At 44.4% G+C, this 19624-nt stretch overlaps 1 protein-coding gene across 1 annotated transcript in view; it reads right to left on the reverse strand.

The window, feature by feature from the left end:
* Positions 1–19624, reverse strand: part of UBA6 (ubiquitin like modifier activating enzyme 6) — a 2440735-nt gene that overhangs the window by 1962451 nt on the left and 458660 nt on the right. Inside the window, exon 8 of the mRNA XM_044060993.1 lies at positions 12798–12921. Coding sequence (XP_043916928.1) covers positions 12798–12921 — 124 coding nt within the window. The remainder of the gene's footprint in view (positions 1–12797; positions 12922–19624) is intronic.

The raw sequence follows: 19624 nt of genomic DNA on the forward strand, positions 1-19624 counted from the left end.
GGGAAAAAAGGGGGTTGGAGGATACACATACAGAAGCCCTGGGGGCCAACTGTGTACCAGTGCATCCCTCGGTGACTAACCCCGGGGGGGGGGGGGTAGATAAAGTGGCTGCTGCATTTGTTGTTCATGGGTGATGCAAAAAGATTGCAGCAAGGCTGACACAGTTTCTGGAAAATCTTTTCCACAACTTCTCGAGGTATCAGAATTGCCCTGCTGAGCATGTCCACTATCATGCTGGATTTCCCCAGCATGTGCGTTGTTACCAGAAAGCGATTAGAAGGTATCGCCCATTGCCAAACTGAGGGTTTCCCAACAAAGGAGATATGATATCGTTCCTCCCTACTTGTTGATGTACCAGACTGCTGGCATGTTGTCTGACTGGACTGCTATAATTCCCTGAGGGAGTCTTGAAAGGCTTGCAACACTAGAAGCATTGCTCTCATCTCTAGAACATTTACATGCAGATGGGCCTCATGGGGGGACCATTTGCCTTGGACTATCCTTCCAAGAGGATGCCCCCCTGCCCTGTCAGATGTCCGTGGTCACCGTGGCTTGGGGCTAGATCTGAAGCTCTTGGGCTCTGATCCACCAATAATTTGGCTAAAGCCGGTGTCTTCAACAGCCTGCTAACCGCCCTATCTATGTCTTCATCAGACAGACTCCTAGTTCAACAGGTGGAAAGTTTGGTGATTTTTGAAAAACTGGCGATGGGAGCCAAGAGAATGCTCTTTCTAAAGATGGTGATCAGCGCCATAAAGACAGCTGAGAATGCTCTGAAGTTCCCACAGTTCCAAGAGTGGACTGCTCTGAAACAACCAACTGAGCAGACAGCTTAGGAAACTTCTCTGCCGGCTCCAAAGATTTTGTTGGCACTGGAGATACTTACATCAGTTTGTCAGAAGACAAAGTGGAACCTGATCTTGGAGATTTCTTGCTACCCAAAACTGCTTCAGTAAAGGGGCCTTGAATCATGCCTTTCAACATTAGCTTGTTGTGCCTTTCTAAAAGAGCTCTGACTGAAGGCATGACAAATGCTACAGGACTCCTGCAAGTGTAGTGGCCCTAAACAAAATACACAAAGTGTAGGAATCAGTCGATGGCATTTTCTTACCACATTGAGTGCATTTTTAAACCTTGTGGGTTTACATCTCCCTTATCCTTCTGAGACATGACTGAGAGAAGAAAAACAGTACAGGCAATCAGGCAACAGCAGCAACCACAAGCTATAGCAATCCAAACAGCTGTATATATATATATATATATATATATATATATATAGATAGATATATATATATATATATATATACATACACACACACACACACACACACACACACACACACACACATGAAAGGAAAAAAAAGTATATAGAAGCCCTAATAAAAGACAGACACTAATCAATAAGGATGTTAAACCAGGAAGTAAAAACTTTTTGCTTTTGTTAGCTAAAGAAGAAAAGGGGAAAGAACACTGTATATAAAATAAAAAAGATGTTAAAATATATACAGAAAACCTTAGCTATGTGTATAACAAGGAAGACTAAAGAAGCAAAGTTTAAAAATATAGAGAAATTAAGAGATATTACACTAAAAACTTTCACTTAGCCCAGAGCCAGCGAGGGACCACGTCTCCAGTGAAGCATCAACGATTTGAGGTAATTGGGAGGTCCATTCTGGGAAGGGTAGAATGCCCAAGAGCTTAGTTGGAGGCCGTGAGCTTATGCATAAGGCTGAGCTGGATCAGATGGATTGGATCCAACCCATACGTGAGAATAAAGGCGAGACTGAGAACACATTAATATTTTCCCATAAACACACAACAGTCTCAGACACAACACTCCTTACTGGGTTTCCAAATTGCAGAAAGAAGCTATTTCTTAATAGCATAAATTTCCATTGTCACCATGATAGGTCTGGGTTCGCCTCAGTACTATATTTGCTCCTTGCACAAAGATCTTGCAACCCCATTCCATTCTCACACTTCACATTCAGGGAGTCCAGAAATCCTGGTCAAATGCTACTGTATAAATAACTTCCATTCTCTGAAATACTCCAACAATACAAAGCTTTTTTTCTTTATTTACTCTTTAGTTTGTCTGCTCAGTTAATAATTCAACTTAGTTTCCAGAATCATAGGTTCATAGCTGTGTACTACGCTACTGGCCCTGGGGCCTTATCAGTTTCTCTTTCAGCAAGCTGTTATGATCAAGGCCCATGAAGTCTTCATAACTGCATCAAAATATTTTATTAGGATTGCATCAACTTCTGAGTCTCTAACAGGACAGCTCAGTCTAAAGTCATCTAATTTTGTATTCACAGTTTGGATTTCAGACAAAATAATCTCCAGTACGGCAGATGAATCAATTACATTACACTTGCTTTCTGGATCTAAAACTGCAGCCATGCCATGTGGTCACTACTGGCTTCTACTTTTTCCTGTTGAGACACCTTCTGATTTTTTTTCTTGTTTTTCACATTGGAACAGAACATCCACACAGTTACTAGTACTTCAACCTCCAATAAAGAGACACCATTAATAGCACCAGCAGAGAGAAAGAAAAGTAGCAGCTAACTTTCTCTGTTTAATTAAATGTTTTAGAAAAGATTAATTAAGAAAGGGCATTTGCCAGGAAAGATGCATCTGCTTAAGGTAACATACACAAGTCCCCCATTTTGTTATTCCGACTGGATACATGTCCATTTTCAGCAGAGGCCCAGGGAGAAAAGCTTCATCTCACATACGAATAACATTGTACAGTATATCACGGTATAGAATGCTAACCAGATAACATACAAAATATTGTAGTAAAAGCACCAATCATACAGATAATAAACAGGGTAATCATAAGTTTGTATATAATACATAGGTAACAGATAATAACAACTCTAATAGGCAATAAAAAACTAACAAGGTTATAGGGCATTAGGAAAAGTCATAGTTAGTCCAGTGAAAGGGAAAGGTATGGAAAAAGTGAGAATTAGTGTAGGATATCCCCTGATCAACTTGGACCTAGTAACAGATGTATGGTAGTGTGTAAGTAGGGTAAAAAAGATAAGAAATATATTAGCATGGAGGATGGGTGGGAGGGTAAAGACAGAAAGCATGGTGAGGTGAAAAGTGATGTGTTACATATATTTCTCTTAGACAGAGGAGAGATAAGTTCTTGACTGAGGAGTTACGAGAGTTAGTCTGGGTTGGTACATGGACATAGCCAGTGTGCCATGAGATGCTGTTTTTTGAATAGAGAGTGTGTGGTTATTTGTGTGAGGTCAGCTGGAAGTGAGTTCTAGACTTTGCCTATTAAGTTAGAAAATAGGGAGTCACTGGCTGAGTTATTAGGTTTGTGTGTTTGAACAAGCAGTTTGTTTGAAGAGCGAAGTGACCTGGGGTTACAATAGGTGTTAATGAGACCAGGGGTGTTTTCAGGGTGGTTGAGGACATTATGCATTACTATAAGTTGATGATAATGAAGTAAACTGGGAAGTTCTAGCCACCCTACAAATTTAAGGTTTTGGCAATGATGTGTCCGACATTTAGATCCTGTGGCAAATCTGGCGATATGGTTATAACAGATGGAGAGTTTACCAAGTACTGATTTATCCACATTAAGTAGGATAGGTGAAGCATACAGGAGGGTAGAGAGTAGGTGTGTATGGGCAATTTCAGACCTAGCTAATGGGGTAAGGAAAGGTTTATTTCTATACAGAGAACCAAGTTTTTAATTAATTGTTTTGATAGTTTGATTGGCATGCATATCAAATTTGAGGTTATTATCAACTATTACCCCTAAGAGTTTTGTATGCGTATCTGGTGAAATAATGGTACCATTGTTGGAAGTTATTGTAAAGGTGAAAGGAGTGGACATGCAGGTAGGAGAGAAGAGCAGTAGCTTGGTTTTATTAGGGTTCAAAATCAGACATTATACAGCCAATTTTCTACTATGTTAAATGTTTGTTGGGTTAAGGACAGAAGATGGTGAGGAGGCAGAGCAGATCAGAGTAGAATCATCAGCATACTGAATAAAAGTTGCATCTGGGATGGCAGAATGAAGGTTATTGATAAAGATAGAGAATAAAAGGGGTCCAAGAATAGAGCCTTGTGGGACTCCAAGAGAGAGGTAGTAGAGTGGACAGTTTGTCCTGCCATAGGACTGCTTGTTGTCTACCACTCAGGTAGGACTGGAACCATAAAATAGCATTGTTATCCAGGAATAAAGTGGACAGAGTTTAGAGAAGTAGCTGGAGGTTAACCATATCAAAGGCTTTGGAGAGATCAAGAAAAAGGGCCGAGGATAGTGTGTTGTTATGTCTGTTAAGGTTGATGGTATTGGTAAAGGAAAGGAGGGCAGAGGTGGTGCTGTGCATGTCAGCCAAGAGACTGTTCAGAATGAGGAAGTGCAGAAGTTGTTTATGAATGCACTTTTCCATAATTTTAGCCGGGGGCGATAGGCTGGCTATAGGTCTATAATTTGATATTTCTGTAGAACTACCACTTTTGTGAAGTGGAACAACATGGGATGTTTTCCAGATGGCAAGAACAGTTTTTCAGTAATGGTTCTGTTAATTAAGATGGAGACAGGGTAAGCTATAACATCTGCAGCTTTTTGTAGGTATTCGGATGGGAGGAGGTCTGCAGATAGGGTGGTTGGCTTTAGCTTGTTAATAAGAGACCTAATGAGTGAGGGTGGAACTGGTTGGAAGCTAAAGGGGAGTTGAGTAGTAGACGTATTAATTAAGCTGTTAGAGCCCGTGCTGATAGTTGACTAGCAAGGGACTGGATAGTTTCAGTGAAAAAGTTATTAAAAGTGTTAGCTTTCTCATTTGGGGATTTTTCTGTGGCTCTTTAGGGAGTTGGAGTAGTTATTTTCCCAGGATGGAGAAGCCTATTTATGCCTGCCCAGAATGTTTGGGGTTTATTTAGGTGTTTTTGTTGAACATTATGGTAGCAGTTTTTTTTTTGTCTAGCAATATAGATTTTTTGTGTCATTTCTAAGATGACAATATCTGATCTGATCTGAAGGGGCTTTTGTTGTTCTCCAGATGGTCCAGGCTTTACTTCTGGTTTTAATTTTTAATTTGGTATCCTTAGTGAGCCATGGGGCAATTCCTGAAACAGAAATATTTAGCACCCTAGGATTCACTGGCAGTAGAGTCAACTGGTTTAAAAATTAATAATCAAAGAAATACTCAGAACCACAAAAAAAACGCTAAAGTCACCTGCATGAAACCAGGTGAGTGAACAAATACCTATTGACACAAACAAAGCAGGAAATATGCCGCTACACTAAACGCAAAAATTGTTTGATAAATACTTATTGAACAGACTGAGCATGTTCATTCCTTTCCCAAACTTCATCAGAATCTAGAGCATATATACATACACACACACATATATATATATATATATATATATATAAATATATATATATATATATATAAATATATATATATATATACATATATATACACACACACACACACATACACACACACATTTCCTTGAATATTAATTTCTTAAAGATACAGCTTAAAATTTCTGAGTTGAACACATAAATCACAAACAATTATCAAATTTCACATAACAGTTTATTCCAATCTCTTGAAAACAGAATACTAATGAACACTTCTTACTTTCTCAAAAGCCAAGAAAATAATGTTTTGACCTTACATACACCACTCTCTGGAATCTCAACCAGAGAAGGGGGATTCAGTAATATAGCCTCTTCTAAATGGAACCACCTACCCACACACCTTAGGAGCATAAAAGAATGCCCAACATTTTATGGAGAAAAAAAAGCATATGGAGCACCTAAGGGAAACCTTTAAGTGCTCATGTTTCCTGGAAAATGGTTGCTTCACGTTCTGCACTCCTTACCCACATGCATTAGCCTACACTGTCCAGAGATCCATTTCAGGCCACCAAAAACAGACAAGTATTTTAAGGCAATGTACAATGCCAACAAGAGCTTGTCAGAGCTAACTTTTTAAATTTTTTTTAGCTTTACCCATCTGACCATCAGCTACCACCAGCTACTCCCCTCATCCACCAAGTTTACCAGCTGGGGAGCAAGCACTAATCCAGGGCAGCCTTGTGAGCTCCACTAAGGCTACTTTCAAGGAGGTGCATGAATGCTTCCGTGCACGCGCAACCTTAGACCAAGTGGCATACAGCATGCAGCACAGAGCTCACAGACTCTTCATGCTATTATTCGAGTGAGCCAAGCTGCACCCCCACACCTGGCATGGGACAGCTCGCTTCTTTCGCTCCTTCCCAAGCTTCTGCACCAAGACCATACAGCATCCATGCCACTAATCAAACAAAAGTCATTTGGCATGAGTCAGGGTTTTATCCCTACTGAGTCATAGGACTGGAGTCTTGTTAAACTTTTAGTTATGTACTCACCATAACTTCAGATGTTTGGGATCCATCTCGCCTACATTCTGAATGATGGGTTCGGAGCCGATCCCTCGGCTCCGACTCGGCACGCTTATGCCAAAGAGCGAAGTCTCTTATTGGCTGAGCTTACTATATCCCAGGATGCACCACCACCAGTCCCCCAGATCTAGTTTGTCCGCATACATGCACACATGCATACCCTGCTTATATAACATCGTCAGATGAAACAAGATAAAAACAGTGGAGCTCAAAACCGTTCAATCTCTTCTGATCTGCAAGGCAGGGGGAAGGAGGGTGGGTATCAGGAATGTGGCGAGATGGATCCCAAACATCTGAAGTTATGGTGAGTACATAACTAAAAGATGTTATGTGATCCTATCTCGCCTACATTCTGAATGATGGGACAGCGTCCTAGCACCTGAATCCTGGGTGGCTCACTGGAAAACACTCCTGAGTACCGTGGAACCAAATGAAGCTCGTCCTTTAGATGCCACATCCAATTTGTAGTGGGAAATGAAAGTGTGCGGGTTGGACCAAGTAGCCGCAGCACAAATTTCGAAATAGCGAGCTTGGAATGAAAAGCTATAGAAGTAGCCATAGCTCTGGTAGAATGAGCTTTGATAGATGATGCAAGTTGCTTATTCAAGAAGAATAGGCCTGAGTTATGCAATCTCTGATCCATTTTGAGATTGTAGCTTTTGTGATGGTTTGGCCCAATTTATTATCTGAGAAGGACACAAACAACTGGTCTGACTTACGAAGTTGCTGAGTCCTGTCTAAATAGAAGCGTAATTGCCTGTGAACATCCAATTTATGGAGAGTGTATTCTGCCTCATTAGAGAATTTTGGAAAGAAAACTGGTAGTTCTAGAGATTGTTGAAGACAGAAACTAGAGCAGACCTTTGGGACAAAGGATGGATTAGGCCTAAGTGATACTCTATCTTTGTGGAAAATCAAATACGGTGGTTTAATAGACAGGGCTTGAAGCTCTGAGACTCTTCTTACAGAAGTAATAGCCACTAAGAATGGCCATTCCCATGACAGATATTTTAATTGCATGTAGCAGCCGGTTCAAAGGGGAGATGTTAATGCGCAGCACCAAATCAAGATCCCACGGAGGTGCAGGATGAAAAACTGGTGGTCTTAACAGACTCGCACCTTTAATGAATGTTTTGCATAGTCTGCTGCTCATCAAAGGAGGATCCGTGGATTCATGGAATTTAGAGATAGCAGCTAGTTGAACTTTAATAGTTGAGACAGAAGATCCCTGATTAAATAGGGATGTTAAGAATTTCAAAACCTCTGGGACAGGAGCAGTGATAGGGTCTAAGCCCTTGAGTTGAGCCCAGATAGCAAACCTCTCCCACTTACTGAGGTACAATTTGTTAGTGGTGGGTTTGTGGGCGAAGATAAAATGTGAACAACTTCGGGTCTAGTGTGTGACTTCTAACTAAGGTTGGAAGTGGAGGAGCCAAGCTGTCAATTTCAGAGATTGAAGGGACTGATGCCAATGTCCCGACTGATGGATTAGCAAATCGGGATCAGGTCTAAGGTCCACGGATCGTCCACTGCATGCTTTTTCAGGTAAGGAAACCATATCTGACGAGGCCAGTATGGGGCAATCAGAATCATTGAAGACCCTAGCTGAGAAGCTTTTGAATAACTTTGGGAAGGAGTGGAATTGGAGGAAAAGCATAAAGCAACCCTGTTGGCCAAGGTTGTGCTAGAGCATCCATGGCTGGTACTTCCTGATGTGGAATCAAGGAGAAGAACCTTTGGCACTTGGTGTTTTGTGGAGTCGCAAATAGGTCGCAGCACGGCGTCCCCATCTCTTGAAAACCTGGGCTGCTACTGTGCGGTTTAGAGACCATTCGTGAGGAGAGAGAATTGTCCTGCTTAATTTGTCCGCCAATACATTTGACTTTCCGGGATGTGGGTCGCTACCAAGAAGCGGTTGGTAGCTACAGCCCATTCCCACACTCTCATGGCCTCTCTGCAAAGGGGATACGATCTGGTCCCTCCTTGTTTGTTCAGATACCAAACCACCGACATGTTGTCTGTGTGGATGGCGATGATGCCCTGAGGAAGAAACTTGTGTAAGGCCTGTAGGGATAGAAGTACAGCCCTCATCTCCAACACGTTGATGTGGAGAAGAGCTTAGATCCGGAAGCCAGGAGCCCTGAACTAGCCTGCCCAGACAATGCCCCCCACCCTATCTGGGAGGCATCTGTCGTCAGGGTAACCACTGGAGGGAGAACAAAGGGTTTTCCCTGATCCAAGTTGGATGTCTGAAGCCACCAGCGAAGGTCCCTTTGCATATTTCCGTAATCATGATGTGATGATTGAGGGAAGATCTTGAAAGGACCATTGAGTTGACAAGAGCCACTGAAGAATCCTCATGTGTAACCTTGCTAGAGGAACTAAAAGTACCGTGGCAGACATTGAGCCTAGAACCTGTAGGACCATCCTGGCTGGGGCTTTGGATCTCGAGATCAGAGCTTGAACTTGGCCCTGTAAAGTTCGGATCCTTTCGGCAGGAAGAAAGACGCATCAATCTTGAGTCTATCTCTGCTCCTATAAACTTTATGCGCTGAGAGGGCAGCAAGACAGACTTTGACCAATTGAATGTAATCCCTAGGGAAACACCCAGGGAGATGGTGGCTTTGAGGTTGTCCATAAGTAGATGCCTGGTGGTGGCAGTCAGGAGCCAGTCGTCGAGATAGGGAAACACTTGGAATCCAAGACTCCTCAGGTGAGCCGTCACTACTGCCAAACACTTGGTGAACACCCTGGGGGCTGTGGTGAGACCAAAGGGCAGAGCACAAAATTGGTAATGACTGGCTCCCAGGCTGAAGCGCAGATACCTTCTGGACGCCTGATGTATCGGTATGTGATAATAGGCGTCCTTGAGGTCTATGGAGCACATCCAAACATCCTTCTCCAACAACGGGAGAATGGATTGCAACGTGACCATTGAATTTGGATTTCGTGACGGATAGGTTCAGTCTGCTGAGATCCAATATTGGTCTCAGGTCCCCTGTCTTTTGGCACTAAAAGAACCTGGAGTAATTTCCTGATCCGATTTGGTCTGTGGGGACGGTTGGATGACTCCTTTTCTAGCAGCTTTGAAGCTTCTGCGGCTGCTATTTCCCTTTGACTGGGTGGTGGGTCCGGGATTCTCTTGGACGGTGGGGGTGAGTATTTGAATGGGATGGTGTAACCTCCGGCAATTATCGAAGCACCCATCTGTCCTGAGTGATTGACTCCCAGGCTTTTAGGTGCTTGGCAAAACGACACCCGACTGGCTCCGGAGCAGCACAGCCGGGCAATCCCTCATGTCGTGTGGGAGGCTGAAGAGCCACGAAAGGACTCGCGGTCTCCAGAATTGCGGGGCCCTCTGCCGCCTCTGGGACGGCGTCTCCCTGAAAAATTTCCCCGTCCTCTGCCTCTGGATGGGGAATCTTCCTGCTGTTGGGAGAAAAACTTGCGAGATTTTCGGAACCACATTTTCCCCCCTCCTTTGGCCTTGGGGTAAGGCCGAAAGGGAGTGGAATAACGGGCCCCTCGGCAGATAACGTTTTCCCTCTTGCTCACAGCGGGTAAGGGTGTCTTTCACCTTGGGTCCAAACAATGAGGACCCATCAAAGGGCGTCGGCGAAGGAAGACTTGAAGGCCTCCGAAACTGACACAAGCGAGCCAGGCTTGTCTCTGAGAGCCACGCCTGTGCCTGCCGCTCTACCCGCCCCTCGGCGCATAGTAAATGAGCCTCATGGACGAGTTAGCAATTGACGTAAGGATAGCCAACTGAGAGCTAACGGACTGGGCTAGCTGCTCAGGTAGGTTACCCGAGAGGGAGTCTGACAACTCCTTGACCAGATCCCTCTGAAGCCTGGTAAAATGTGCCAAATAATTCAGAGACCTTAAGGTAAAGGCCGCTGAAGTCAGGGTGCGCTTCCCGTACCTATCCATACTCCTAGACTCCTTATTAGGAGGATGGATGGACGTTGAAGCCTCTGCCACGTCCTGTTGTGTAGCAGATGCCACCACCATGGCATCTACAGCCACGCCTTTAGTAAGGAACTCCTTCTCGGGGGGAGCAGATAAGAATTTGTTTGGGCGAGAAGGGACTGGTTCCACGGTATCCGGGTGTTCCCACGCCCTTCGACAAACTAAATCCAGAAGCTCGTCGAAGGGCGGAGACACCCAGGAGGCGGAGGGCTGAGCCCCAAAGGCCTTGAGGAGCACTGATTCGTCCGCAGAGGGGGGTTTGGACATCCAGCCGCCTCGTTGTTTGAGGATCTCTAAGATGTCTGCAAAGGAGACATCATCCGAGGACGACTTAGGGGACCCCTCCGCATCATCCATATCAGTGTCCGATGTAATAGACTCGGGGGAGTCCACGTGCTTCCTCTTGCACGATCTCTTCCTTGGGGGTTCCTCTGAAGACAACTCCGAAGAACCCTCAGGAGGAGGGGAACCCCCACTGGGGGTAACCTCAGGCCTCGGGGCTCCGCTGGCTACGGACAGGGGAACTGCCAAAGACCCAGTCTCCACGCCCAGGGAAGGTGCTGGTAAAACCGGAGAGATGGCCGAAGAGGATTTGGCCAAGGCACTCCTCATGGCCCTGAAAGCCGGACCCCCAGAATCCTGGGAGTGTCCGGTCTCCGGGGCCATGATGGTAGACGGAAGTCCCGCAGCCGAAGCACCGAGAGGGAGGCTCGGAACCGAAAGCATAGGTCCCGAAACATCACCCTCGGGTCCAGCTGAAGAAGTCCGCGTACCAAACTCGGACCCGAGGGCCCGGGTTGGAGTAAGGGTCGGAGCCGACCCTGAGATCTCCACCGGCTCCAAGAGCACCTGCTCCGACGGAGTCGGAGGAGGAATGGCAATGGGGTGGGTCATGGTCATCGGCTCCGAGGCCAACTGGGTCGGAACCGAAACAAATTTTTGGAAGACTGGGGACTGGAAAAGTCTTTGGAGCACCCTGTCTATATCAGAATCCGACATTCTCAAGACCGAGAGGAAACAGAGCGGGTTCGAAGACCTCTCCCTCGGCCCCAAGGGACTAGGGGACCCGGCTCGAGGCGACTCGATGAGAATCGGCGCCGAGGAAACACACACCAGATTCCATCGGTGCGAGGTAGACTTCGGCCGAGGAGGAAGTGTCTGGCGGGTGACCCTTGTCGGCTCCGAGTGCCGTGGTGCCGGCGAAGGTGACCCGCCTCGATGCCCCAGCCATCGGCTCCGAAGCCCGAGGAGTCGATACTGGAGGCATCGAGGCAGACCGTTCCGACCTCGGCTCCGAAGTCTTTGGAGCCGAAGGAGAGGCCTGCCTAGGTCTCTTGGCAGTCGGATCCGACGGACTGGTCGGAACCGAAGCCCTTTTCTTTTTGGCAGGAGTCGGAGAGGAAGACAAGGCTTGTTCAAAAGGGGGTTTAATCAACCCTTTGAGAATCAATTTATTTTTCCTCTCCTGGAGGACCCTTGAGGAAAAAGCGTGACATACGCTGCATGACTCCTGCAAGTGCTTTGCCCCTAAACAATAAACACAAAGTAGATGGTCATCAGTAACAGACATCTTAAAAGCACATTTAGAACATTTTTTAAAGCCCGAAGGCCTAGGGGTTTGAGACATGTTGATACACAAATCTAGTCACTCTGACAGGAAAGTACACTAAATTTTTACTGCTGATAAATAAAAGCTTACAGTAATAATTAATGCCAACTCTTCCTGTAAAAAGAACAGGTAACTCTAACCAATTTGTACAATTACTAGAGACCCTGTAAGTATAAAGGTTAACAGTCCGGGAAGGCCCTGGATGGAGGGGGGGCCGAAAACAAACTGAACCCAATCACACACAACAATTCCAAATCCAAATCGTACACAAAGTTAGCGATAGCCGTTAAAACAGCTTTTGTGAGCAAAAACAGCAAAAAACTGACAGAAAAGTTAGTTTAATAAACTACTTAGCCCAGCCAGCTCGAGACCACGTCTTCGCAGGGAAGCGGCAAACGAGATCTGGGGGACTGGTGGTGGTGCATCCTGGGATATAGTAAGCTCAGCCAATAAGAGACTTCGCTCTTTGGCATAAGCGTGCCGAGTCGGAGCCGAGGGATCGGCTCCGAACCCATCATTCAGAATGTAGGCGAGATAGGATCACATAACATCTTAATGTTATCTGCAATCTTAATTTCAGTATTCCAGACAGTCAGTACTGGAATAATTTTTTATTTTTTTTTTGCTGGTTAGTACACTCTGTTCAATATAACTTTTCTTTATCTTGAACAACGCTAAAAAAGATTTATAACATTCACAATATGAAAAGAAAAGGTTCATAAAGTCCATCTTTACTATGCACGACTGCAATGAATTACCATACTAGAAAAATAAACATCTATACCTGTTACCTGGTGCGTGGTACCATTTAACGAAGACATTCCGTTAACTTCACGCAATACTACTGACTGTCCTGTTTCCAGTGTGTGAGGCCGACTGTCAATGCAGGTGACAATTCCAGGATTTGACTATAATAAATAAATGAATATTTTTATTAAACTCAGCAAGGCGTTTCCTCCAGCTGCAACAGCATATGAAACAAAGATTATTCTGTGCAGAAGTAAAGATGCAAACATCTATATTAACACACAGCTGCAATGACAAGCATCATAAACAGCTGCAAGGTAATGTTAGGTTGTTAAATTACATTAGTGCTATGAAAACTTCATGCCAGCAACAGACAACACATTCATTACAGCCAAGTGAGCCTCCAGGCATTTCTGCATTTACCTCCTACTGCACCTGTAGGTGTCAAATACTGCTTGTTCAAATATGCATTAATTCCAAAATCATACTACATACAAAGTATCATAGGATCATATGAAATTACTAGGCTATTGGCCCCGAGGCCCTTATAAGCCTAGCCAAGAGTTTAGCCCAGGTTTAGAGAAGTCAGCACCCAGAGCCCCTGCCCAGAAGGGACACAGGTGGAATCCCAGGAGTGTATTTTCTGTTTCCCATCCAGGTATCCAGGTTGCACTTAAAACGGGATAATGAGGTACTCTGCTTGACGTGGAGAGGGAGATAGAGCACTGATCCGTGAAGAATATTTTATCTTGAAGCATACATGATGGCAAACACAACTGTATTGATATTTGACCTCTGTAAATGAGTATTTGTTAGAACTGTAAGGTGATGGCTTCATTTTTTTCAAGGCTCAAGCCACACCCACTGGGAGTTAAAAGTGCACACTCAAAAGAGCTGTACTGGAGGGAATGAGTTAAGAAAACGATCATTACCAACACTGTTGCAGTCATTACTCTTGGGTTATCCTGCTGGCAGGCTACCCTCAGTCGGCCAGAATTCCAAAGTCTAGGTCTGGCGTCGGTTGCTGTCGCCTCTTCCCTGATGTCAGTGCGCCAGGGGTATAAAAGATGCAGCCGACGCAATTTTCTTCAGTTTTTCTTGCCCCAGATGTCAGGTGCCTCCAAACTGGTAGGCTGAAAAATATGCCAATAAAAATGCATGCACAAAAACAACATTTCCTTCATCTACAAGCAAATACACCAAAAGGTTGTATAGGATAGAGAAGTGCAGATAGACCCAGCAAAAAAAGGGGGATGGTGGGTAGGTAACCCAGACTGCAACAGTGAATACACTCGAACATCTACATTTATGGTAGGTACACAACTGTACTATGTTCGTGTTTCACTGTTGCAGTCATTACTCTTGGGTTGAATCCCAAAGCTGAGGATGGGTGGCTGGGCTAAATAGGACTAGGAGAGGCTATGAGGCCCTGCAGGACTGCAGTGGCAAAGCCTGCTCTGGACTTAGAGTAAAGAGGTAAGTGGTAGTGCTTTGTGAAGGTATGCATTGAACTCCAGGTTGCAGCCTCTAAGATATCTTTGGTTGGTACTCCTCTGAGGAAGGCTGCTGAAGTGGCTGCTGCTCTGGTGGAATGAGGCCTAATGCCCTTAGGCACTGATTTGCCATGTTGAGAATAGCAAAAATAGATGCAATGGCCTATCCATTTAGAAATAGTCTGTTTTGAGATAGCCTTTCCTTGTGATCCCGCAGCATATGACACTAAAAGTTGCTCAGTCTTTCTGAAAGCTTCAGTTCTGTCCAAGTAGAGGCGTAGCTGCCTGTGTATGTCCAAAGAATGCAGAATTTTCTCACCCTTGTTCTGTGGATTTGGATAAAAGGGTAGGCAAGTGAATGGTTTGGTTGAGGGCCACACTGGACACCACCTTAGGCATAAATGTAGGGTTTGTCCTCAGAGAAACCCTGTCTGGATGAAAAATGATGAAAGGTTCAACAGCCATGAGTGCTTGTAACTCTGAGACTCGCCTTGCAGAGGTTATTGCTAGGAGCAGAGCTGTCTTCCAGAACAAGAATTTTATATCTGCTGTTGATGCTGGCTCAAAAGGAGGCAGTGTGAGTTTTTCCAAAACATAATTGAGGTCTCAGGCCGGAATTGGTGCTCTCCTTGGAGGCCTAATGTTTTTGGCCTCTCTGAGGTACTGCCTTATTAAAGGATGAGAACAGATAGGTGGTTCCACATTGTAATGGGCTGAAAAGGCAGAGGCATGAATCTTAATTGATGAGAAAGAAAGGTCTTTGTTCAGCATCTCAGTTAGGTATTGTGAAATTTGAGGGATATTTGGTACACACGTGTCAATGCCTTGTTCCTGGTTCCAAGCACAGAATCTCTTCCATTTCTCTGCATAAGATTTTCTGGTACTGGGTCTCCTGGCTTCCAAGATGACATCCAAAACAGCTTTTGAAAGAGGAGTGTTATGAATGGCTACATTATCCGCCATGCTGCCAGATTTAAGGTCCTGAGTTGGCTGTGCAGGATCTGATTGTTTTGTTGGGTCAGCAAGTGAGAAGTTTGAGGCAATATCCATGCTGGACCTTGAGACAAGCTCTTTAGGATTGGGTACCAGTGCTGGCGTGGCCAGTCTGGTGCAATCAGTATCATTTTTGGCTTCTCGTCTGACCTTTAGGAGTACCCTGGGAAGGAGAGGCAGTGGAGGAAAGGCATATGCTGTTAGATTTTTCCAGGTGAAGGATAGGGCGTCCACTTTCCATGCTTGCTTGTGATAAATCCTTGTGCAAAATCTCTGCAATTGGCAGTTGTGAGGGGAGGCAAATAGATCTATGCCTGGGCATCCCATTTCCTTATTATCATGCTGAAGACTTGTGGATCCAGTTTCCATTCGTGGGGATCCATGAGGTTTCTGCTTAATTAGTCTGCCAGAATATTTGTTTTTCCTGGCAGGAACTGTGCTTGCAGGTGAACTTGAAAAGCCAATGCTGTGTCCCATAAGGTCATTGCTCGTCTGCAGAGGGGGTAGGAATGTGTACCTCCCTGCTTGTTTATGTACCACATGACCGTAGTGTTGTCTGTCTATCAGTAACTGTCCTGGATGAAGCAGGTCCTTGAAAGCAGTCAGGGCATTTTGAACAGCTAGCATCTCTTTTTGATTGATGTGAAGATGCATCTGGTTTGCAGGCCATGTGCCCTGAATACATTTTTCTGCCATATGGGCCCCCCAGGCATAACCTGATGCATCCATTGTCAGTGTCTGTCTGGCTGTGGGTAGACTGAATGGCAGACCCTTGTTGTGGTGACAGGCTTCTGCCCACCATCGAAACTCCTGTTGCAGGCAGGGAATGAGTGCAATTACTGTCTCCAGGCTATGGCAATGCTGAGTCCAAACACTATTTAGATACCACTGTAGTTTCCTCATATGCAGTCTGACATATGGAATTAGTAGAATGCAGGATGCCATGAAACCCAAGGCCTGCAGGATTTTCCTTGCAGATAAGTGGCTTTTTGTTGTCAGTTTCTTGAAGTAAGTAGTCAGATGCTTTTGTTTGTCTGGCGTGAGATAAGCCATCTGGGCAGTTGTATTTAAGCTTGCACCCAGGAATATTCTCTATTGAGAGGGCACTAGTTTTGATTTCTTTTCGTTTACTGTGTACCCTAGGCCAATTAGTAATTTTTTTTGCAAACGCCAGATGCTTTAGAAGAATATCTTTGTTCTCTGCTTGAATTAGGCAGTTGTCCAAGTAGGGATATATTTGAATTCCTTTTTGTCTGCAAAACGCAATTACTGGTGCCAGGCATTTTGTGAAGACCCTGGGTGCAGTAGATAAGCCAACGGGTAGTGCAGAGAACTGGTAATGCATTGAGCCAGCTATGAATCTGAGGTATCTTCTGCAAGACTGTCTGACTGGGACATGCAGGTATGCCTCTTTTAGGTCCAAAGTTACGAGCCAAGCCTTCTTGCCCAGCATGGGCAGTAGCTGCTGTAGGGTCAACATCTTGAATTTTGGAACTTCCAGATACGTATTTAGTATAGACAGGTCCAGTATTGGCCTCCAGGTTTTGTCCTTTCTGGGTACTAGGAAAAGTCTGGAGTAAAATCCTTGCCCCTGCTCTTGTTGTGGTACTTGCTGAATGGCCCTCATGTCCATGAGGGTTGCAATTTGTTTTTGTGCCTCTGCCCATTAATTGTGTGGCAGGTCTGGCATACCTTTTGACCTTGGTAGTGTGTGAAAATAGAACCTGTAGCCTTGGGACACTATGTTCAGGACCCATTTGTCTTGGGTAACCATTTGCCAATTTGATGAAAAAAATGCTAGTTTTCCCCCTAAGGGGGCTGCCAAAAGAAAAGTGCTTGGATCTGGTAGAGGAAAGTCATTGGGACTATTTCCTGTAAGGCTGTGATTTGTCTTCTCCGCTTTTGGAGGTAGGAGCATCCCATTGTTTAGGTCTGTATGAGCCTTGGGGCTGAGATCTGCCTCTTTGTGGCCTGTCTGACACTGGAAAGGACCAATTTTTAGAAGGCTAGTTCCTGCTAAGCCTGGGTGGCTGTACCTGTAAGAAATCCTTGACTGTCTGCATGGATTTTGCTTTCTCCTCCATTTTTTTCAACACCTCTTCTGCTTTAGTACCAAAGTATCATGCTGTAATGGTGCATCTAATAATTTTGCTTTAACATGATCAGGCAGATTCTGTTCCTTTAACCAAGCATGCCTTCTAATAACAAAGCCTGTAACAGCGGTCCTGCAAGAGGCCTCCAGTAAATTATAACCACATTGCAAAGCAAGCTTTCCCACTTGTTCAGCTGCATGCAATAAATCCTGCAATTCCTTGTTCTCAGAACAACATTCAGTATTTGTCAACAATTTCTGTTTAATCAGTGACATTAAATATTGCTGATATTTAAGCATATAAAACTGACAATTTAAAGCCCTTACAGCCAGGGTAGCAGAAGTGTAGACTTTTTCCCCCATCTACAATTTCTACAACAGGTGGCATAGCAAGGGGTCTGTGCTGCGGAAGTAGCAGAAAGTCCCTGAGCCTTTTCTTAGATTCAGAATAATCTTGGCTCTCCCAGTGGAAATGCTCCCTCATGGTATGCAGGGTTTCCCCAAAAGAATAATACTCAGTAGGAGAGGCTGAAGGAATGGATTCTTCAGCATCAGAATCCTCATAGGGAAGCATGGAGTAATCCTGTTCAGAAGAGGAATCAGAGAAAACAGAAACCTGATCAGAAGAATCATACTCTGTATCTTACCTAGGCCTCTTATGAGGAGGGGGATGGGAGCCCCTGATCAAAGTAATTAGGTCTTCGGCCATTTTGAGCATCTGTTTTTTTCTTTTTAGGCATGGAAGTCCAAGTAGGGGAATGCTGTACTTGTTTGTATTTAGAGCTGCTTTAGTCTTTGAAGCTGAAGATGGCTTAATATATAGTTGTGTAGGTCTGAAGACACCCTCAGAAGCCGATGCCTGCTCAGCGGCTCCGGACCCATCTGAAGGAATGATTTCTGAGTGTCCAATACCTTGAGTATCCAGAGGCCCAGTTGGCTCCACGTGGGAGTCGGAAGCGGCCTGTCTCCGTTACCGTAATCATAAATTTCTTTCTCCCTCCTCCAAAACCTCTCTAGCCATGTCTCTCCTCTTACCCTGTCCTTACTAACCTCCAGTCATCTCTTCTCAGCAAACTAGAGCAAACGTACAATAGAATAGCTAAGTTTGCCTCCAATCTCTCCTATAAATTCCACCACTGCCTTGCCCTAACATCTTTGCAATGGCCTGAATTCCCCAAACAACAGCTCCTTCCTCAACTGCATAGCATACTCTATTCTTTATAACCCCACTTCCTGCCCCTCTATCTCTAATACTGTATCACTATACAACCCCCAACATCAGTTTCGTACATCTGACAAACATCTTTTGGACATCTACAAACCCACAAAAACATTGGGAAGTCACTATACAAATACTCAGTAGCCAGCTCCTGGAACTCCCTCCACATAATATAAGAAGTATTCCCCATAAGTCCCAGTTCAAACCTGAACTTAAACACCATCTACAAAACACCTGGTCCTTTCCCTGTCAAGCTCCAACCTGATTCAAGCTACCCTTCTCCTAAATCTACTTTCTTCTCTCATATCTTTCTCTTTCCTCAGTTCTTTCTCCTCTCCATAGTGCTGATACTACTACATACCAACACCTTGTGTCTTCTAAATAATCCTTTGAATCCAGATTATATTGTTACTGTACAGATATACACTGACACCTGTACAAACTCATTAAACTAGTTAACTTCACTTTGTTGTATATATTCTTGTTATATGCCATTTGTGATGTAAATTTTTGTCTTGAATAACTAATTGGAACTGGAGCTTTTCTCCTCGGGTCTTCAGTGAAAACAAGCCTTTGGCTCAGCTGTACCAACCCAGTTAACAAATGACAAATAAATAAATAAAAAGATAGTTTTCCAAGACAGAAACTTCATATCGCATTTGTCTGCTGGTTTAAAGGGTCCATATTAAATTATTGAACATTTCAAAGTTCGAATGTCATACGGTTGACACCATATGATTGAACTTTGAAAAGTTTGAAGGTGAAAGGCAACGGGCTCTGTACGAGCAGAATATGTAGGTTGCAATGAGAAAGTGGTCTGAGGAGATCTCCCATTCCCAAACCCTCATGGCCTCTCTGCACAGGGGAAAAGATCAAATTCCTCCTTGCTTGTTGATGTACCAGACTACTGATATGTTATCTGCTTGAACTGCAATCATCGCCAGAGGTTGAACATCTTGAAATGCTAGCAGGACTGCTATGATCTTCTAGGACATTGAAATGCAAAACTTGGTGGTCCAGGGGGGACCATGTGCCTTGGACCAACTTTCCCAAGAAATGCCCCCCTA

This window comes from Protopterus annectens, chromosome 2.part0, assembly GCF_019279795.1.
Source record: "Protopterus annectens isolate FY-2018-M chromosome 2.part0, PAN1.0, whole genome shotgun sequence".
Lineage (NCBI taxonomy): Eukaryota > Metazoa > Chordata > Ceratodontiformes > Protopteridae > Protopterus > Protopterus annectens.